The 20,695-nt window shown below is 38.7% G+C and overlaps 2 protein-coding genes across 24 annotated transcripts; one reads left to right on the top strand and one right to left on the bottom strand.

Annotated features, from left to right (window-relative positions):
• LOC144085786 (uncharacterized) lies at nt 1-1,163 on the top strand. Of its 2 annotated transcripts, XM_077615425.1 has the most exons (4): nt 1-130; nt 304-409; nt 594-743; nt 928-1,163. In XM_077615425.1, exons 1-4 carry the CDS (start codon nt 67-69, stop codon nt 1,079-1,081), a joined length of 474 nt encoding a protein of 157 aa, XP_077471551.1. In that variant the 5' UTR covers nt 1-66; the 3' UTR covers nt 1,082-1,163. The 2 variants fall into 2 exon arrangements, 1 of the variants encoding a protein (XP_077471551.1); XR_013304258.1 differs by lacking the exon at nt 928-1,163 and having other exon boundaries at nt 1-409; nt 558-919.
• A 330-nt stretch (nt 1,164-1,493) lies between these two features.
• LOC144085787 (uncharacterized) lies at nt 1,494-20,527 on the bottom strand. Of its 22 annotated transcripts, none has more exons than XR_013304260.1 (15): nt 20,513-20,527; nt 19,652-19,748; nt 10,937-14,653; nt 10,763-10,871; nt 10,432-10,644; nt 10,291-10,330; nt 10,144-10,226; nt 9,428-10,062; nt 9,271-9,361; nt 7,782-7,899; nt 4,981-5,098; nt 2,249-2,317; nt 1,978-2,081; nt 1,828-1,912; nt 1,494-1,749 (listed from the first exon to the last, which is right to left on the bottom strand). XR_013304260.1 is itself a non-coding variant. In XM_077615429.1 (8 exons), the coding sequence occupies exons 4-8, from the start codon at nt 10,834-10,836 to the stop codon at nt 10,041-10,043; spliced, it is 393 nt and encodes a 130-aa protein (XP_077471555.1). In that variant the 5' UTR covers nt 10,837-10,871; nt 10,937-14,653; nt 15,316-15,466; nt 19,652-19,722; the 3' UTR covers nt 9,626-10,040. The 22 variants fall into 22 exon arrangements, 7 of the variants coding, with proteins under 7 accessions (XP_077471555.1, XP_077471556.1, XP_077471557.1 ...); XR_013304259.1 differs by lacking the exons at nt 19,652-19,748; nt 20,513-20,527 and adding an exon at nt 15,316-15,466 and having other exon boundaries at nt 1,494-1,625; nt 1,683-1,749; XR_013304261.1 differs by lacking the exons at nt 19,652-19,748; nt 20,513-20,527 and adding an exon at nt 15,316-15,466 and having other exon boundaries at nt 9,428-9,861; nt 9,937-10,062.
• Between the last annotated feature and the right edge of the window lie 168 nt (nt 20,528-20,695).

The following is a 20,695-nucleotide window of genomic DNA, read 5'->3' as shown; positions in this document are numbered from 1 at the left end:
TCCTGCTTGCCTCACCCCGTGACAGCCGTGGGTTTGAGGTGTGTCCCCGTCATTCGGCATACGTGGATGTGGACGAGGGCGACTGGCAGAACAACGCCACCATGCGGTTCTTCGACAGCCGGCGGTTGTGGTGGGAATGGCAACCAATAAAAGTTTGGGTGGCTTATTTGAAATCCTAGCTAATAGCCAGTGTCTTTTGTTTTTTTAGGTGAATTCTTTTAACTAATTTTGATGTAATGTTTAAATGTAAAATTTAATTTTGAAAGTTTTTTTTAGTAAAAGGTAATGAGTCTTTTGTCGCAGGTGGGGAGCGAACCAGCTTCCATTCGACGGTAGGCATATGCTCTACTGTGTGTGCTAAAGGGCCCTCCCACCTTCCCACTAAACTTCAACCGGCTGAGTATTTTCGGTAAGAGGGAACTCGACTCATTTGACTAAGTGTGCAAGCCACCTCCCTCACTCAGCATGGTCGTAATTTGGCTAAGTGTTTTGATTTTTTAGGCTAAGTATTTTAACAAATCTGGATGTAATGATTAAATGTAAAATTTATTTTTTAGGTTTTTTAGTAAAAGGTAATTTATCTCATGTCGCAGGTGTCTCTCCCGCCGAAGGCGGGAGAGGCACCAAGAGTACGTCTGCGGGACGCGAACCAGCTTCCACTCGGTGGTAGGCGCATACTCTACTGTGTGCGCCAAGGGGCCCACCCACACACCCACTAAACTTCGACCGGCCAAGTATTTTCGGTAAGAGGGAACTCGACTCATTTGACTAAGTGTGCAAGCCACCTCCCTCACTCAGCATGGTCGTAATTTGGCTAAGTGTTTTGATTTTTTAGGCTAAGTATTTTAACAAATCTGGATGTAATGATTAAATGTAAAAATTATTTTTTAGGTTTTTTAGTAAAAGGTAATTTATCTTATGTCGCAGGTGTCTCTCCCGCCGAAGGCGGGAGAGGCACCAAGAGTACGTCTGCGGGACGCGAACCAGCTTCCACTCGGTGGTAGGCGCATACTCTACTGTGTGCGCCAAGGGGCCCACCCACACACCCACTAAAGTTCGACCGGCCAAGTCTTTTCGGTAAGAGGGTGCTGGAGTGATTTTGGCTAAGTGTGTAAGCCGCCTCCGTACTCAGCATGGTCCTGTCCAATAAAAGTTTTCTTGTCTATTGTTTTTTTAAGCCAATTCTTTTAACTAATTTTGATGTAATGTTTAAATGTAAAATTTAATTTTTAAAGTTTATTTTAGTAAAAGGTAATTTGTCTTATGTCGCAGGTGTCTCTCCCCGCCGAAGGCGGGGAGAGGCACCAAGAGTACGTCTGCGGGACGCGAACCGGCTTCCACTCGGTGGTAGGCACAAAGTCTACTGTGCACATACTTACCCCGCGCGCTATTGGGCCCTCCCACCGTCCCACTAAACTTCGACCGGCTAAGTCTTTGCGCTGAGGGGGCGCTCGACTCATTTAACTAAGTGTATAAGCCATCTCCTTAATAGGTACAGTCCTGTGTGCCCACTCAGTTTTTATTTGACTGGAACAGTAACAAGTTGGAGGAGGCGGGGAATCCAACCCATTACCTTTTGTACGGTAAGTTAGTGCTCTGCTATTGATGCCAAGTATCCTGTTGAGCTGAAGAGTGAAAACTTGGAGGATGTGGGATTCAATCCATGCAAGTAGGCACTATACCTCATTTTTGGGTCAAAATGAAGAAATCCTGCGTCTTTTTTGGGCAGCTTTAAGGTCCAGTTAAGTCCTGCAAGACAAAAGTCACAAAATGGTTAAGAATGTGTGACTGTACTCAACTCTTGTTTAGTGGGCCAAAAGGTCTTACACTCTTGACAATTCTGGCATTTTAAAAGAAAGCTGGAATTCCTCCCGCGTCAGCCCCTTGGTGAAATCAACATCCGCAAGTGAGTCTAAGAAAAACAAAAGAAAAGAAATATTTTCTGCACAGCAACATGAATGTCTCTTTTAAACTTACTTTTTTTGTCTTCAGGTGTCCTCACTCTCGCTTTCCTTTGGGAAACCTTTTCGTTGGAAGACTGTCCATCCCACAAGTCATCCATTTTTGCCATTGTCATTCATCTGAAAAAATAAAAATAAAAGTTGACAGCAAAGTATCTCTTGTTCTATTATGTGACCTTGACTTTGATTTATAAAAAAAAAATGTTTCATTCGAAAAACTATTTTGTAAGGGGATGTGGCTATGCACACGCACTAGGATCGCTGCAACAAGGCAAGACATCACATACCGAGTCAATACAAAGGCGACCGGTCGGGGCGGCGCTTCATCCACAAGCTGGTCCCAAAACTACTCCATCCTGTCAGAAAGATCATTTTTTTAAAGAAAAAGCCTTACTATACTGTCGTTTTTTAAGAAAAAAAACCCTTACTATATTATGTTGTTTTTTAGGGAAAAAGCCTTACTGTACTATGTCGTTTTTTAGGAAAAATAGCCTTACTATACTGTGTCGTTTTTTAAGAAAAAAAGCCTACTATCCTATGTTGTTTTTTTGGGGAAAAATAGCCTTACTATACTATGTCGTTTTGTAAGAAAAAAAGCCTTACTATACTATGTCGTTTTTTTAGGAAAAAAGCCTTACTATACTATGTCGTTTTTTAGGAAAAAAGCCTTACTATACTATGTCGTTTTTAAAGAAAAAAAAACCTTACCATACTATGTCGTTTTTTAGGGAAAAAAAACCTTACTATACTATGTCGTTTTTTAGGAAAAAAAGCCTTACTAAACTATGTCGTTTTTTAAGAAAAGCCTTACTATACTATGTCATTTTTTTAGGAAAAAAAAGCCTTACTATACTTTGTTGTTGTTTTTTATAGGAAAAATAGCCTTACTATACTATGTCGTTTTTTAAGAAAAAAGCCTTACTATACTATGTCGTTTTTTAGGAAAAAAGCCTTACTATACTATGTCGTTTTTTAAGAAAAAAAGCCTTACTATCCTATGTCGTTTTTTTGGGGAAAAATAGCCTTACTATACTATGTCGTTTTTTTAAGAAAAAAAGCCTTACTATACTATGTCGTTTTTTTAGGAAAAAAGGCTTACTATATTATGTCGTTTTTTAGGGAAAAAGCCTTACTATACTATGTCATTTTTTTAGGAAAAAAAGCCTTACTATCCTATGTCGTTTTTTTGGGGAAAAATAGCCTTACTATACTATGTCATTTTTTAAGAAAAATAGCCTTACTATACTATGTCGTTTTTTTAGGAAAAAAGCCTTACTATACTATGTCGTTTTTTAGGAAAAAAAGCCTTACTATACTATGTCGTTTTTTTAAGAAAAAAAGCCTTACTATACCATGTCATTTTTAGGGAAAAAACCTTACTATACTATGTCGTTTTTAGGGAAAAAAAGCCTTACTATACTATGTCGTTTTTTTTAGGAAAAAAAAGCCTTACTATACTATGTCGTTTTTTGGGGGAAAATAGCCTTACTATACTATGTCATTTTTTGGGGAAAAAAGCCTTACTATACTATGTCGTTTTTTAGGAAAAAAAAGCCGTACTATACTATGTCGTTTAAGAAAAAAAGCCTTACTATACTATGTCGTTTAAGAAAAAAAGCCTTACTATACTATGTCATTTTTTTTAGGAAAAAAAGCCTTACTATACTATGTTGTTTTTTTAGGAAAAAAGCCTTACTATACTATGTCGTTTTTTAGGAAAAAAAGCCTTACTATACTATGTCGTTTTTTTAAGAAAAAAAGCCTTACTATACCATGTCATTTTTAGGGAAAAAACCTTACTATACTATGTCGTTTTTAGGGAAAAAAAGCCTTACTATACTATGTCGTTTTTTTTAGGAAAAAAAAGCCTTACTATACTATGTCGTTTTTGGGGGGAAAATAGCCTTACTATACTATGTCATTTTTTGGGGAAAAAAGCCTTACTATACTATGTCGTTTTTTAGGAAAAAAAAGCCGTACTATACTATGTCGTTTAAGAAAAAAAGCCTTACTATACTATGTCGTTTAAGAAAAAAAGCCTTACTATACTATGTCATTTTTTTTAGGAAAAAAAGCCTTACTATACTATGTTGTTTTTTAGGGAAAAAAGCATTACTATACTATGTCATTTTTTAAGAAAAAAAAAAGCTTACTATATTATGTCATTTTTAGGGAAAAAACCTTACTATACTATGTCGTTTTTAGGGAAAAAAAGCCTTACTATACTATGTCGTTTTTTTAGGAAAAAAAGCCTTACTATACTATGTCGTTTTTTTAGGAAAAAAAGCCTTACTATATTATGTCGTTTTTTTAGGGAAAAAAGCCTTACTATACTATGCTGTTTTTTTGGGGGAAAAAAAGCCTTACTATACTATGTCGTTTTTTTTAGAGAAAAAAAAAGCCTTACTATACTATGTCGTTTTTTGGGGAAAAAAGCCTTACTATACTATGTCGTTTTTTGGGGAAAAAAGCCTTACTATACTATGTCGTTTTTTAGGAAAAAAAGCCTTACTATACTATGTCGTTTTTTAGGAAAAAAAGCCTTACTATACTATGTCGTTTTTGGGGGAAAAAAGCCTTACTATACTATGTCGTTTTTTAGGAAAAAAAGCCTTACTATACTATGTCGTTTTTGGGGGAAAAAAGCCTTACTATACTATGTCGTTTTTTTAAGAAAAAAATCCTTACTATACTATGTCGTTTTTTAGGGAAAAAACCTTACAATACTATGCTGTTTTTTGGGGGGGGGGTGGGGGGGGGGGGAAGGCTTACTATACTATGTCGTTTTTTAGGGAAAAGACCCTTTGTATACTATGTCGTTTTTTAAGAAAAAAAAAGCCTTACTATACTATGTCGTTTTTTAGGGAAAAAACCCTTTGTATACTATGTCGTTTTTTGAGAAAAAAAAACGTACTATTCTATGTCGTTTTTTAGGAAAAAAAGCCTTACTATACTAGGTCGTTTTTTAGGGAAAAAAAGCCTTACTATACCATGTCGTTTTTAAGGAAAAAAGACTTACTATACAGTGCGTGGTTGTCCGTCTCCTTGTACCCTAAGATCGTCTGGCCACCGATTCAGGATGTCCCCCGCCTCTGGCCTGGAGACAAATGGGATTGGCTCCAGCATCCCCCGCTACCCTAATGAGGATAAAGCAGTTCAGAAAATGAGATGAGGCTTACTATACATGGTCTTTTTTTTAAAAGCCTTACTATACTATGTCGTTTTTTTTTTAGGGAAAAAAGCCTTACTATACTATGTCGTTTTTTTAAGAAAAAAAGCCTTACTATACTATGTCGTTTTTTTAAGAAAAAAAGCCTTACTATACTATGTCGTTTTTTTAAGAAAAAAGCCTTACTATACTATGTCGTTTTTTAGGGAAAAATAGCCTTACTATACTATGTCGTTTTTTTAGGGAAAAATAGCCTTACTATACTATGTCGTTTTTTAAGAAAAAAAAAGCCTTACCATACTATGTCGTTTTTTTAAGAAAAAAGCCTTACTATACTATGTCGTTTTTTAGGGAAAAAAGCCTTACTATACTATGTCGTTTTTTAGGGAAAAATAGCCTTACTGTACTATGTCGTTTTTTTAAGAAAAAAGCCTTACTATACCATGTCGTTTTTTAGGGAAAAATAGCCTTACTATACTATGTCGTTTTTTTTTTAAGAAAAAAGCCTTATTATACTATGTCGTTTTTTAGGGAAAAATAGCCTTACTATACTATGTCATTTTTTTTAAGAAAAAAAGCCTTACTATACTATGTCGTTTTTTTAAGAAAAAAAGCCTTACTATACTACGTCGTTTTTTTAAGAAAAAAGCCTTACTATACTATGTCGTTTTTTAGGAAAACCTTACTATACTGTGTCGTTTTTTAATTTAAAAAAGCCTTACTATCTGTCGTTTTTTAATTTAAAAAAAAAAAGCCTTACTATCTGTCTTTTTTTAAAGCCTTACTAAAATGTCGTTTTTTAATTTTAAAAAAAGCCTTACTATACTGTCGTTTTTTCTTAAGAAAAAAAGCGTTACTATATACTATGTCATTTTTTTAAAGAAAAAAGCCTTACTATACTATGTCGTTTTTAGGGGGAAAACGCCTTACTATGCTATGTCCTTTTTTAGGAAAAAAAGCCTTACTATACTATGTCGTTTTTAAAGAAAAAAAAACCTTACTATACTATGTCGTTTTTTTAGGAAAAAAAGCCTTACTATACTATGTCGTTTTTTAATTTTAAAAAAAGCCTTACTATACTATGTTGTTTTTTAGGAAAAAAAGCCTTACTAAACTATGTCGTTTTTTAAGAAAAGCCTTACTATACTATGTCATTTTTTTAGGAAAAAAAAGCCTTACTATACTTTGTTGTTGTTTTTTATAGGAAAAATAGCCTTACTATACTATGTCGTTTTTTAAGAAAAAAGCCTTACTATACTATGTCGTTTTTTAGGAAAAGAAGCCTTACTATACTATGTCGTTTTTTAAGAAAAAAAGCCTTACTATCCTATGTCGTTTTTTTGGGGAAAAATAGCCTTACTATACTATGTCGTTTTTTAAGAAAAAAAGCCTTACTATACTATGTCGTTTTTTTAGGAAAAAAGCCTTACTATATTATGTCGTTTTTTAGGGAAAAAGCCTTACTATACTATGTCATTTTTTTTAGGAAAAAAAGCCTTACTATCCTATGTCGTTTTTTTGGGGAAAAATAGCCTTACTATACTATGTCGTTTTTTAAGAAAAATAGCCTTACTATACTATGTCGTTTTTTTAGGAAAAAAGCCTTACTATACTATGTCGTTTTTTAAGAAAAAAAGCCTTACTATACTATGTCGTTTTTTAGGAAAAAAAGCCTTACTATACTATGTCGTTTTTTTAAGAAAAAAAGCCTTACTATACCATGTCATTTTTAGGGAAAAAACCTTACTATACTATGTCGTTTTTAGGGAAAAAAAGCCTTACTATACTATGTCGTTTTTTTAGGAAAAAAAAGCCTTACTATACTATGTCGTTTTTTTGGGGAAAATAGCCTTACTATACTATGTCATTTTTGGGGGAAAAAAGCCTTACTATACTATGTCGTTTTTTAGGGAAAAAAAGCATTACTATACTATGTCATTTTTTAAGAAGAAAAAAAAGCTTACTATATTATGTCATTTTTAGGGAAAAAACCTTACTATACTATGTCGTTTTTTTAGGAAAAAAAGCCTTACTATATTATGTCGTTTTTTTAGGGAAAAAAGCCTTACTATACTATGCTGTTTTTTGGGGGGAAAAAAACCCTTACTATACTATGTCGTTTTTTTAGAGAAAAAAAAGCCTTACTATACTATGTCGTTTTTTGGGGGAAAATAGCCTTACTATACTATGTCATTTTTTGGAGAAAAAAGCCTTACTATACTATGTCGTTTTTTAGGAAAAAAAGCCTTACTATACTATGTCGTTTTTTAGGAAAAAAAGCCTTACTATACTATGTCGTTTTTGGGGGAAAAAAGCCTTACTATACTATGTCGTTTTTTTAAGAAAAAAATCCTTACTATACTATGTCGTTTTTTAGGGAAAAAACCTTACAATACTATGCTGTTTTTTTTTGGGGGGGGGGGGGGGGGGGAAGGCTTACTATACTATGTCGTTTTTTAGGGAAAAGACCCTTTGTATACTATGTCGTTTTTTAAGAAAAAAAAGCCTTACTATACTATGTCGTTTTTTGAGAAAAAAAACCTTACTATTCTATGTCGTTTTTTAGGAAAAAAAGCCTTACTATACTATGTCGTTTTTTAGGGGAAAAAAGCCTTACTATACCATGTCGTTTTTAAGGAAAAAAGACTTACTATACAGTGCGTGGTTGTCCGTCTCCTTGTACCCTAAGATCGTCTGGCCACCGATTCAGGATGTCCCCCGCCTCTGGCCTGGAGACAAATGGGATTGGCTCCAGCATCCCCCGCTACCCTAATGAGGATAAAGCAGTTCAGAAAATGAGATGAGGCTTACTATACATGGTCTTTTTTTTAAAAGCCTTACTATACTATGTCGTTTTTTTTTAGGGAAAAAAGCCTTACTATACTATGTCGTTTTTTTAAGAAAAAAAGCCTTACTATACTATGTCGTTTTTTTAAGAAAAAAAGCCTTACTATACTATGTCGTTTTTTTAAGAAAAAAGCCTTACTATACTATGTCGTTTTTTAGGGAAAAATAGCCTTACTATACTATGTTGTTTTTTTAGGGAAAAATAGCCTTACTATACTATGTCGTTTTTTAAGAAAAAAAAAAGCCTTACTATACTATGTCGTTTTTTAGGCGAAAATAGCCTTACTATACAAATGTCGTTTTTTAAGAAAAAAAGCCTTACTATACTATGTCGTTTTTTAGGGAAAAAAGCCTTACTATACTATGTCGTTTTTTAGGGAAAAATAGCCTTACTGTACTATATCGTTTTTTTAAGAAAAAAGCCTTACTATACTATGTCGTTTTTTAGGGAAAAATAGCCTTACTATACTATGTCGTTTTTTTTTTTAAGAAAAAAGCCTTACTATACTATGTCGTTTTTTAGGGAAAAATAGCCTTACTATACTATGTCGTTTTTTTAAGAAAAAAAGGCTTACTATACTATGTCGTTTTTTTAAGAAAAAAAGCCTTACTATACTATGTTGTTTTTTTAAGAAAAAAGCCTTACTATACTATGTCGTTTTTTAGGAAAACCTTACTATACTGTGTCGTTTTTTAATTTAAAAAAGCCTTACTATCTGTCGTTTTTTAATTAAAAAAAAAAGCCTTACTATCTGTCTTTTTTTAAAGCCTTACTAAAATATGTCGTTTTTTAATTTAAAAAAAAAGCCTTACTATACTGTCGTTTTTTTCTTAAGAAAAAAAGCCTTACTATATACTATGTCATTTTTTTAAAGAAAAAAGCCTTACTATACTATGTCGTTTTTAGGGGAAAAACGCCTTACTATGCTATGTCGTTTTTTTAAGAAAAAAAGCCTTACTATACTATGTCGTTTTTTTTTTAAAGCCTTACTATATTATGTTATTTTTTAGGAAAAAAAGCCTTACTATATATACTATATTTTTTTTTAAGAATAAAGCTTTACTATACATGGTCATTTTTAAGGCTTTTTTTTGTAAGGCTTTAAAACAAAAACAATGTTAAGGCTTTAAAAAAAAAAAAAAAAACGACCATCTATTGTAAGCCTTCTTTCCAGAAAAATGACTATGTATACATTGTCATTTTTTAGAAAAAAAAAGCCTAACGATTCATGGACAGAGAAAAGCCTTTTTTCCCCCGACCAAAAGCCGGCCAAATCTCTTGTGGCTACCCACCGTAACAGATGACGCGGTTCTTCACCTTCCTCAATTCAGCGGCCACGTCCCCCCACAGAACGGTGAAGACCGACTTCCCGCTCTCGTCCAGCTGAAAGCAAAGACCCGATTAAGCGGACGGACGGCCAAATTCCATCCCTGGGGGGGCGGGGCTTGCCTGCATGGCGCGACCGATGCGCACGGAACTCCATGACAGCCGCCAGCACGTCTTCCCCGTCTTGTGAATTTGAGTTATTTTCTATAATATTTTTTCCAACAACCCTATCTTTTTTTTAATGTGAGTGATGCGATCAATTCCTTCAAAATCAAGAGGAAGTGGCGCAAAAATATCCCCAAAGCAACAGAAAATGAGGGATTGCTAACTGTTCAGACATGGGCTTGATCATCATCATCGAATCATCAAAAGCCTAATTGTCATCATACACAGCAGCGTATGACGAAATTGGTCGTCTCGAGATGTCCTCGGGGACATGCGGCAGGTTCGTTGGCAATCTGCTCTGATGGATTTATGGCATCTCCTCCCGAGAGCAACCAAATCCTGGCGACTGTAGAAAAGGTTTGCCTGGCAGATGTTAGCAAACAACGACAAGACTGAGGAAACAAAACACCAAACTGGAGAGCAAGAGCCAGCTGCATCCACCCGCGCCGCCATCTTGGATCACTTACCTCCTTCCAACCAAAACGTTTGAAGAATTGAGCCAATTCAGAGTGTCTGTCGTAAGATGGCCGCCAGTCACTAACACCAACGACAGGGCCTCAAGACTCCTAGTTTACACGTACCCGTGAAGCACGCTGAAAGAGAGCAAACACGGGTGGAATGGGCTCGGCTTGCGATTGGACGACGGCACGGGCCGGCGGGCGTGGCCGACTCACCGCAGTTGTCTCTGTCCCTGTCGTCCATCAGTCCGTGCCGTCCGTCCACGCCCAAAAGTCCGCAGGGGGGGGGAAAGTTATAGCTTTTGGAAATTTCCAATAATTTAAGGAATTTTTTTTGCAAAGTGTGCTGAATTTTGCACTCACCTTGATCCCTCTGTCTGTCCCTGCCGTCCGTCCCTGCCGTCTGTCCATACCCAAAAGTCCGCAGAGGAGAAAAAAAGTTCAAGTCTTTGAACATTTTCCAATATTTTTTTTTTGGCAAAGTGTGTTGAATTTTGCACTCACCTTGATCCCTCCGTCTGTCCCTGCCGTCCGTCCCTGCCGTCCGTCCCTGCCGTCCGTCCCTGCCGTCCGTCCCTGCCGTCCGTCCCTGCCGTCCGTCCCTGCCGTCCGTCCCTGCCGTCCGTCCCTGCCGTCCGTCCCTGCCGTCCGTCAATGCCGTCCGTCCCTGCCGTCCGTCCCTGCCGTCCGTCCCTGCCGTCCGTCCTTGCCGTCCATCTTTGCCGTCCGTTCATGCCCAAAAGTCCACGGGGGAAAAAAAGGTTCAAGTCTTTGAAATTTTTCCAATAAATTAATTACATTTTTTTTAGCAAGGTGTGCTGAATTTTGCACTCACCTTGATCCCTCCGTCTGTCCCTGCCGTCCGTCCCTGCCGTCCGTCCTTGCCGTCCATCTTTGCCGTCCGTTCATGCCCAAAAGTCCACGGGGGAAAAAAAGGTTCAAGTCTTTGAAATTTTTCCAATAAATTAATTACATTTTTTTAGCAAGGTGTGCTGAATTTTGCACTCACCTTGATCCCGCTGTCCGTCCGTGCCGTCCGTCCGTCCGTCCGTGCCGTCCGTCCGTCCGTCCGTGCCGTCCGTCCGTCCGTGCCGTCCGTCCGTCCGTCCGTCCGTGCCGTCCGTCCGTCCGTGCCGTCCGTCCGTCCGTGCCGTCCGTCCCCAAAACTCAGCAGGGGAGAAAAGTGTCCAAAACTCCACTAGGGAGAAAAGCGTCCAAACCTCCACTGGGGAGAAAAGTGTCCATAGATCCACGGGTAAAAAAAAGTGTCCAAAACTCCACTAGGGAGAAAAGTGTCCAAAAACCTGCGGGGAGAAAAGTGTCCAAAACTCCACTGGGGAGAAAAGTGTCCAAAAAGTGTCCAAAACTCCACTGGGGAGAAAAGTGTCCAAAAAGTGTCCAAAACTCCACTGGGGAGAAAAAGTGTCCAAAACTCCACTGGGGAGAAAAGTGTCCAAAAAGTGTCCAAAACTCCACTGGGGAGAAAAGTGTCCAAAAAGTGTCCAAAACTCCACTGGGGAGAAAAGTGTCCAAAACTCCACTAGGGAGAAAAGTGTCCACAAATCAAAACTCAAAGACCAAAATACTTACCTGCACCGGTAAAAAAGTGTCCATAAATCCACGGGTAAAAAAGTGTCCAAAACTCCACTGGGGAGAAAAAGTGTCCAAAACTCCACTGGGGAGAAAAAGTGTCCAAAACTCCACTGGGGAGAAAAAGTGTCCAAAACTCCACTGGGGAGAAAAAGTGTCCAAAACTCCACTGGGGAGAAAAAGTGTCCAAAAAGTGTCCAAAACTCCACTAGGGAGAAAAGTATCCACAAATCAAAACTCAAAAGACCAAAATACTTACCTGCACCGGTAAAAAAGTGTCCATAAATCCACGGGTAAAAAAGTGTCCAAAAGTCCACGGGTAAAAAAAGTGTCCAAAAGTCCACGGGTAAAAAAAGTGTCCAAAAGTCCACGGGTAAAAAAGTGTCCAAACGTCCACGGGTAAAAAAGTGTCCAAAACTCCACTGGGGAGAAAAGTGTCCAAAAAGTGTCCAAAACTCCACTGGGGAGAAAAGTGTCCAAAACTCCACTGGGGAGAAAAGTGTCCAAAAAGTGTCCAAAACTCCACTGGGGAGAAAAGTGTCCAAAACTCCACTGGGGAGAAAAGTGTCCAAAAAGTGTCCAAAACTCCACTGGGGAGAAGTGTCCAAAAAGTGTCCACAAATCAAAACTCAAAAGACCAAAATACTTACCTGCACCGGTAAAAAAGTGTCCAAAAGTCCACCGGTAAAAAAGTGTACATAAATCCACGGGTAAAAAAGTGTCCATAAATCCACGGGTAAAAAAGTGTCCATAAATCCACGGGTAAAAAAGTGTCCATAAATCCACGGGTAAAAAAGTGTCCATAAATCCACGGGTAAAAAAGTGTCCAAAAGTCCACGGGTAAAAAAGTGTCCAAACGTCCACGGGTAAAAAAGTGTCCAAAACTCCACTGGGGAGAAAAGTGTCCAAAAAGTGTCCAAAAACTCCACTGGGGAGAAAAGTGTCCAAAACTCCACTGGGGAGAAAAGTGTCCAAAAAGTGTCCAAAACTCCACTGGGGAGAAAAGTGTCCAAAAAGTGTCCAAAACTCCACTGGGGAGAAAAGTGTCCAAAAAGTGTCCAAAACTCCACTGGGGAGAAAAGTGTCCAAAAAGTGTCCAAAACTCCACTGGGGAGAAAAGTGTCCAAAAAGTGTCCAAAACTCCACTGGGGAGAAAAGTGTCCAAAAAGTGTCCAAAACTCCACTGGGGAGAAAAGTGTCCAAAAAGTGTCCAAAACTCCACTGGGGAGAAAAGTGTCCAAAAAGTGTCCAAAACTCCACTGGGGAGAAAAGTGTCCAAAAAGTGTCCACAAATCAAAACTCAAAAGACCAAAATACTTACCTGCACCGGTAAAAAAGTGTCCAAAAGTCCACCGGTAAAAAAGTGTCCATAAATCCACGGGTAAAAAAGTGTCCATAAATCCACGGGTAAAAAAGTGTCCATAAATCCACGGGTAAAAAAGTGTCCAAAAGTCCACGGGTAAAAAAGTGTCCAAACGTCCACGGGTAAAAAAGTGTCCAAAACTCCACTGGGGAGAAAAGTGTCCAAAACTCCACTGGGGAGAAAAGTGTCCAAAAAGTGTCCAAAACTCCACTGGGGAGAAAAGTGTCCAAAACTCCACTGGGGAGAAAAGTGTCCAAAACTCCACTGGGGAGAAAAAGTGTCCAAAACTCCACTGGGGAGAAAAAGTGTCCAAAACTCCACTGGGGAGAAAAAGTGTCCAAAACTCCACTGGGGAGAAAAAGTGTCCAAAAAGTGTCCAAAACTCCACTGGGGAGAAAAAGTGTCCAAAAAGTGTCCAAAACTCCACTGGGGAGAAAAAGTGTCCAAAAAGTGTCCAAAACTCCACTGGGGAGAAAAAGTGTCCAAAAAGTGTCCAAAACTCCACTGGGGAGAAAAAGTGTCCAAAAAGTGTCCAAAACTCCACTGGGGAGAAAAAGTGTCCAAAAAGTGTCCAAAACTCCACTGGGGAGAAAAAGTGTCCAAAAAGTGTCCAAAACTCCACTGGGGAGAAAAAGTGTCCAAAAAGTGTCCAAAACTCCACTGGGGAGAAAAAGTGTCCAAAAAGTGTCCAAAACTCCACTGGGGAGAAAAAGTGTCCAAAACTCCACTGGGGAGAAAAAGTGTCCAAAACTCCACTGGGGAGAAAAAGTGTCCAAAACTCCACTGGGGAGAAAAAGTGTCCAAAACTCCACTGGGGAGAAAAAGTGTCCAAAACTCCACTGGGGAGAAAAAGTGTCCAAAACTCCACTGGGGAGAAAAAGTGTCCAAAACTCCACTGGGGAGAAAAAGTGTCCAAAACTCCACTGGGGAGAAAAAGTGTCCAAAAAGTGTCCAAAACTCCACTGGGGAGAAAAGTGTCCAAAAAGTGTCCAAAACTCCACTAGGGAGAAAAGTGTCCACAAATCAAAACTCAAAAGACCAAAATACTTACCTGCACCGGTAAAAAAAAAGTGTCCAAAAGTCCACCGGTAAAAAAAGTGTCCAAAAGTCCACGGGTAAAAAAGTGTCCAAAAGTCCATGGGTAAAAAAGTGTCCAAAAGTCCACGGGTAAAAAAGTGTCCAAACGTCCACGGGTAAAAAAGTGTCCAAAACTCCACTGGGGAGAAAAGTGTCCAAAACTCCACTGGGGAGAAAAGTGTCCAAAAAGTGTCCAAAACTCCACTGGGGAGAAAAGTGTCCAAAACTCCGCTGGGGAGAAGTGTCCATAAATCCATGGGTAAAAAAAGTGTCCAAAACTCCACTGTGAAGAAGTATCCATAAATCCGCCGTCCGTCCGTCTGTGCCGTCCATCCATTCCGTCCGTCCCTGCCGTCCGTCCGTCCATGCCGTCCGTCCGTCCATGCCGTCCGTCCGTCCATGCCGTCCGTCCGTCCATGCCGTCCGTCCGTCCATGCCGTCCGTCCATGCCGTCCGTCCGTCCATGCCGTCCGTCCGTCCATGCCGTCCGTCCGTCCATGCCGTCCGTCCGTCCATGCCGTCCGTCCGTCCGTCCATGCCGTCCGTCCGTCCATGCCGTCCGTCCATCCATGCCGTCCAGGTTGAACTTCACTTTAGTGTCCCGGAGGTACTGAGCCAGGCCGGCGTGGTGCAGTCAGACCAGGTGGCCCCAGGCCTTTTAGAACTCAAGCCGCTGTCCAGGAAGATGTCCGTCAACTTAAAAAAGCCACACAGGGACAGAGTTTAGTCTGCTTTCTAAACAAACATTTATAGCCTTAATTCCATCGTGTACATACACTACAACAAGTGCATGCCATACAATGTGTGTCAATCAATCACATTTGCATTTAACATAATTAACCAAAACTTTGAGCCCATTCGCACCGACAAATAAGTGTATTTTTACAAACAAAATCATAGGAGTATGAACATTAGCTTAACTAACGCTCATTTAGCATCCACAATAAAGTACAGTTAGAAGCACTACGTGGACTCCCTGCTAGCGTAGCGATTAGCCATTCGCGGCTAGCGCTAGCCTCGTGCTAATCGCTCATTAGCATGATATTTCCACACAAAAAAAGACAGTTGGAATCCCGTAACAATAACCACCGCGTTAAGAACACCGCTCGGTTCTTATGAATACTTGCCCAATACATAATTTAGCAAAATAACATTAAAATTTAAGCTTGAGGTTTAACCTTAACCCATGCTTGCTTAGCGGAGCTCAACATGGCGATCTTCAGCTCAAACTAAAGGCACACTTGTTCACTATAACAAGTAAGTAACTCGTAAGACATCAAAATAAACGCACACTTGTTCATTATAACAAGCAACTAACTCGTAAGACATTAAAATAAATGTTATAATTATTGTTATACCTGACTGGCGTGCAATAGGTCTGAGATACAGTGTGCCTAGCCCCACCACCTGAAGTCATTTGAAGTTAATCAGCGTGTTTTCGTCTCAGTGCCCTGTGATTGGCTGGCAAGCCATAGTTGGCCGTGATAGGCTCCAGCATCCCTGCAACCCCTGCGAAGTAAAGCGGTGCGGAAAACTATTGGATCAATGAATGATTTATTTTGAAAAACGGAATTATATCGGCACCATAAGATGGACCAGAGCTATTTTGTATAGCTACCAAAGAGATGTGTATTCTCAAATCAATAAAACTGAATACAGTATAAACAATTATATATATATATATATATGTGTGTGTGTAATGGTTTAATTTGAAACTGCTGTATTCAGTTTTATTGAACCCCTATATATATATATATATATATATATATATATATATATATATATATATATATATATATATATATATATGTGTGTGTGTGTAATGGTTTATTTTGAAACTGCTGTATTCAGTTTTATTGAACCCATTTATATATATATATATATATATATATATACATATATATATATATATATATATATATATATATATATATATATATACATATACATATACATATACATATATATATACATACATATACATATATATATATATATATATATATATATATATATATATATATATATATATATATATTCTCGTCCTTAAAAGCCAAAAGTCAATATGTACTTGACTATTTGACTGTGGTTTCAAAGTAAACCATTACACGCGTATCTGTGTCTGTGCGCGTGTCTGTGTCTGTGCGCGCGTGTGTCTGTGCGCACGCGCGTCTGTGTGCGCGGGTCTGTGCGCGCGTCTGTGCGCGCGCGTGTGTGTGTATGTGTGTGTGTGTGTGATGGTTTACTTTGAAACCGCAGTCAAATAGTCAAATACATATTAACTTTTGGATTTTTAGGAAGAGAAAATGACTAGAGTCCAACCATTATGACTAATTTGTGGCATCCAGGAGCTAAAATCTGTCATCGCCGCTGGCTAAAACTGCCAGATGGATTTACAAACAGTGGAAACTCCCAGAAAACAAGCACACTGTATAGTAAGGCTTTTTTTCCCTTGAAACATTTTTAAAGTTGTTTAACAATCGCCGCCAGTGTCTCCGTCAAGGCAAAAAAAATAATTTCTGCGTCATCATACATTTTTCCCTGACCATTTATTTAACCGTATGTCCGCAATATGTATGGATTGGAGATCTGTCACGTAAAGTTAAATTGAAAAAGGTCCTTGGCGGAGGCGATTGTTTTTTTTTTTTTTGGAAGAGGTCACTCTAAAAGTATTCATCCTGAAATGTTCCATGATATTTTTCTTCCCGGCTGGGTTTAAGTCGGGGGATAATCGTTTAGCGTTTACATAGTGCTTTTTCATTTGCCATTTTTTGGGACGGATCGTAACGATCACCTCCTCGCCGTCACCAATTAGCTGGGGGGTGGGCAAAGGGTTTGTAGAAGCAACGGGGGTTGGACTGCAAGAGAAGCACCTGACGGCAATCCACTGATTGCACTTGTAGGACACTAGTATTGTGGAAAGCTTTGCTCTTTATGAAAACCTACATTTTGTGGAATAGTTTGAAATGAAAGCTTAGTTTTATGGGATGCTATGCCTTTACATCAAATGAAAAGCCTTTAGTGTCATCATACACCGCTGCATATAATGAAATGGGTAAAATATCATTCAACAAAGGTGCTCTTAAATGAGTCAAAATGGTCAAAAGTCTGCATTTTGATGGCCAACGTTTACAATAGGTCCAGAAAAAGACTTGGACTGGCTTGGAGAGTCTGCAACAGGGGTCCTCGAGGGCCGCTGTGGGTTGGGCCAGCATTTTTTTCCGAAACATCCAGCACAGACTCGGTCGGACTCAGTTGAAAGCAACGGGGGTTGGGCTGCAAGAAGCACCTGACGCCGATCCACTGATTGCACTTGTAGGACACTAGTATTGTGGAAAGCTTTGCTCTTTATGAAAACCTAGATTTTGTGGAGTAGTTTGAAATGAAAGCTTAGTTTTATGGGATGCTATGCCTTTACATCAAATGAAAAGCCTTTAGTGTCATCATACACCGCTGCATATAATGAAATGGGTGAAATATTCAACAAAGGTGCTCTTAAATGAGTCAAAATGGTCTAAAGTCTGCATTTTGATGGCCAACGTTTACAATAGGTCCAGAAAAAGACTTGGACTGGCTTGGAGAGTCTGCAACAGGGGTCCTCGAGGGCAGCTGTGGGTTGGGCCAGCATTTTTTTTTCGAAACATCCAGCACAGACTCGGTCGGACTCAGTTGAAGCAACGGGGGTTGGGCTGCAAGAAGCACCTGACGGCAATCCACTGATTGCACTTGTAGGACACTAGTATTGTGGAAAGCTTGCTCTTTAGGAAAACCTACATTTTCTGGAATAGTTTGAAATGAAAGCTTAGTTTTATGGGATGCTATGCCTTTACATCAAATGAAAAGCCTTTAGTGTCATCATACACCGCTGCATATAATGAAATGGGTGAAATATTCAACAAAGGTGCTCTTAAATGAGTCAAAATGGTCTAAAGTCTGCATTTTGATGGCCAACGTTTACAATTGGTCCAGAAAAAGACTTGGACTGGCTTGGAGAGTCTGCAACAGGGGTCCTCGAGGGCAGCTGTGGGTTGGGCCAGCATTTTTTTTTCGAAACATCCAGCACAGACTCGGTCGGACTCAGTTGAAGCAACGGGGGTTGGGCTGCAAGAAGCACCTGACGGCAATCCACTGATTGCACTTGTAGGACACTAGTATTGTGGAAAGCTTGCTCTTTAGGAAAACCTACATTTTCTGGAATAGTTTGAAATGAAAGCCTAGTCTTATGGGATGCTACGCCTTTATATCAAATCAAATCAAATGTACGTATGTATCAAAAATACGACCAAGTAAGGCTTTTTTCTTTAAAAAAACAACAACAAATTATAGTAAGGCTTTTTTCTTAAAAAAACGACAGTATAGTAAGGCTTTTTTAAAATTAAAAAACGACATAGTATAGTCAGGCTTTTTTTCTAAAAATACGACCATGTATAGTAAGGCTTTTTCTCCTAAAAAACGACCATGTATAGTAAGGCTTTTTTCCTTAAAAAAACAACAACATAGTATAGTAAGGCTTTTTTTAAACAACAACAAAAAACCGAACGTGTATATATAGTAAGGCTTTTTTATTTAAAAAAATGACCATGTTTAGTAAGGCATTTTTACATGAAAAAATACCATGTACAGTCAGGGAATTTTTTACAGACAAAAACGACCATTTATAGCAGGGGTCCCCAAACTTTTTCCTGTGAGGGCCACATAACTTTTCCCTTCTCTGATGGGGGGCCGGTGTCAGTTTGTAACAGAAAAAGTGTGACGATCGTAGGAGAGCTTAATTTTTTTTTATTGTTTTCCAGAAAGCCACACATAACCAAATAACCCTTTCCAGGTTCTTTACAGAAAAAAAGTCAGGAAACATATAATAACACTATTAGTGAAATAAATAATAACTAAATAACCCTCTCTGAGTTCTTCACAGAAAAAACAGGAAATAAATAACACTATTTATGAAATAAATAATAACTAAATAACTCTCTCTGGGTTCTTCATAGAAAAAAAAGCCATGGAACATTAACTTTCTGTTGTGCCATGCACAATCTTCTCCCTTTGCTCTGAAGTTTATGCACGACACCACAACCGTCATTACAGAATCCCACGTCAACATTTTGCAGCACAGTGCTTGCTGGTGAATTTGGCAGTGGACTCGTAGCGGGGCGGTGAGACCCCTTTTTTCCAACTCCCGGTTCATGCGTCCCATTATTAGACCGCGAGTTTGGAAGAATTGATTGGAATCCTTGTTCCTGTTAACTTTCTCATGATCATCCTTCCTTCAATTCTTCCAAAAATGTGAGGTCACACAATGGCTTTTTTTATTGTTCAGCACTCTGGAGTCCAATCAAGTACATACATACAAGACTATCCCATCTGTGTCGTTATAGGCTACGCTTCGTGCACTGTTGCATAATCGTTGGGACAGGATGTGGCCATCCTTGTACCGTTCCCACAAACTTGGGAGCATGCTATTCCCCAAAATTTAGTTCCAGTTCAACGACCTCTGAATCCTTCAGTTTACAATGAGATTTTGGACAGTAAAAACAGTTTGGGAATGTCCTTTTCTTGTTCCAAGATGATTATGGACCAGTGCGCAAAAGCTAGAATGGGAGAGTTTGGTTTGCACAAAGTCCTGATCTCCACCAAACAGAGTACTTTTTGGGATCTATTCTGGACTGTCACATGTCTGCGTGTGTGCCGTTATACCTTTGTGCCAAGAGTTTTCGTGAGACTATCTGGTCTCACTTATGGGTTGTCATCTGGCGTTGAGTGGGTATAGGGATGGCTCATGTTTACCGACTGTCTGCAAATACAAGCAAAGGTATCACGTTAAATTAAAAAACATCCCCCAAAAAATGAAAGACTTGCAATTAGCCGTTTTTTAAGGAGTGGCCCATTTTGCACGTTATTAATTTCACAGCTTCAACATCAGGTTTGGTACTAACAAGGTCAATGTGAGAGAAAAAAAAATAAGTTGTACAAACAGGAGTTGAGGTCAACGACACAAGTGAAATTGACCTGCTTTCCTGTTCAAACAGCCACTGGAACCTTTCAAGAACTTCAAGATGGAATTCAAATATATTCTTTCATGGTGCTAAAACTTAACGTCTAACACTTATCTTGTCTAAAAATGGTTGAAAAAAAATGGGCAGTACATTTGAAATGTCAAAAGTTCATATACTCGAACAAAATTTCTGCTTTACATTAATAACAAACACAGTGAAGAAATACAACTCCAGACAAGTCTTCCAAAGGTTAGAAAATGTAAGCTATAATTAAGAAATGCTCTAAGGGTTTCCCACCATTGTTTATCTTGTCCGCAAAATACAGTTACTAATGCAACAATGTTACTCAAACTTGAACTAAAGTGCTGGCATAGAAAATAAAAACAAATTTTAGATAGCATGTTTGAGCATAATCACAGCCAGACAAGCTTTGACGTTGATACCTTGGTGAACGAGCAAGAACAGGCAAAAAGGCAGAGACTGGTCGTTACAAGAAATAAACACTACAGTTTCTGTTATCATTATAGAGAATTGATTTGAGTTATTACATTAACTCACTTACAGGACCGGTTCAACGACCTGTGAATCCACCGTCAATGGTTATTTTCGGTTTAATTCATTCAAGGCTTGTAAAGGAGTAAATAAGGAACAGTTGATTATGTGCTTTGCAATGTTGGTGTGGGAAAAAAACCTTTTTACCTGACCTTATTTAGCCCTGGACGTATGCTTAAAATAAGAGGTTGAA

The sequence above is a fragment of the Stigmatopora argus genome, chromosome 12 (genome assembly GCF_051989625.1).
Source record: "Stigmatopora argus isolate UIUO_Sarg chromosome 12, RoL_Sarg_1.0, whole genome shotgun sequence".
NCBI lineage: Eukaryota > Metazoa > Chordata > Actinopteri > Syngnathiformes > Syngnathidae > Stigmatopora > Stigmatopora argus.
Note: the sequence above shows the minus strand (reverse complement) of the source record. Positions and strands in the feature narration are given on the sequence as shown.

What these genes read in the sequence shown, in the direction of transcription:
- LOC144085787 (XM_077615426.1), bottom strand. Translation starts at nt 10,836, where the DNA reads ATGAACGGACGGCAAAGATGGACGGCAAGGACGGACGGCAGGGACGGA. An exon ending in GGACAGACGGAGGGATCAAG is followed by an intron (nt 10,324 to 10,431) that starts GTGAGTGCAAAA and finishes GACAGACGGCAG; the next exon opens with GGACGGACGGCAGGGACAGA. An exon ending in CAGGGACAGAGACAACTGCG is followed by an intron (nt 10,063 to 10,143) that starts GTGAGTCGGCCA and finishes GCTCTCTTTCAG; the next exon opens with CGTGCTTCACGGGTACGTGT.
- LOC144085786 (XM_077615425.1), top strand. Translation starts at nt 67, where the DNA reads ATGTGGACGAGGGCGACTGGCAGAACAACGCCACCATGCGGTTCTTCG. An exon ending in TTCGACAGCCGGCGGTTGTG is followed by an intron (nt 131 to 303) that starts GTGGGAATGGCA and finishes CTTTTGTCGCAG; the next exon opens with GTGGGGAGCGAACCAGCTTC. An exon ending in CGACCGGCCAAGTATTTTCG is followed by an intron (nt 744 to 927) that starts GTAAGAGGGAAC and finishes CTTATGTCGCAG; the next exon opens with GTGTCTCTCCCGCCGAAGGC.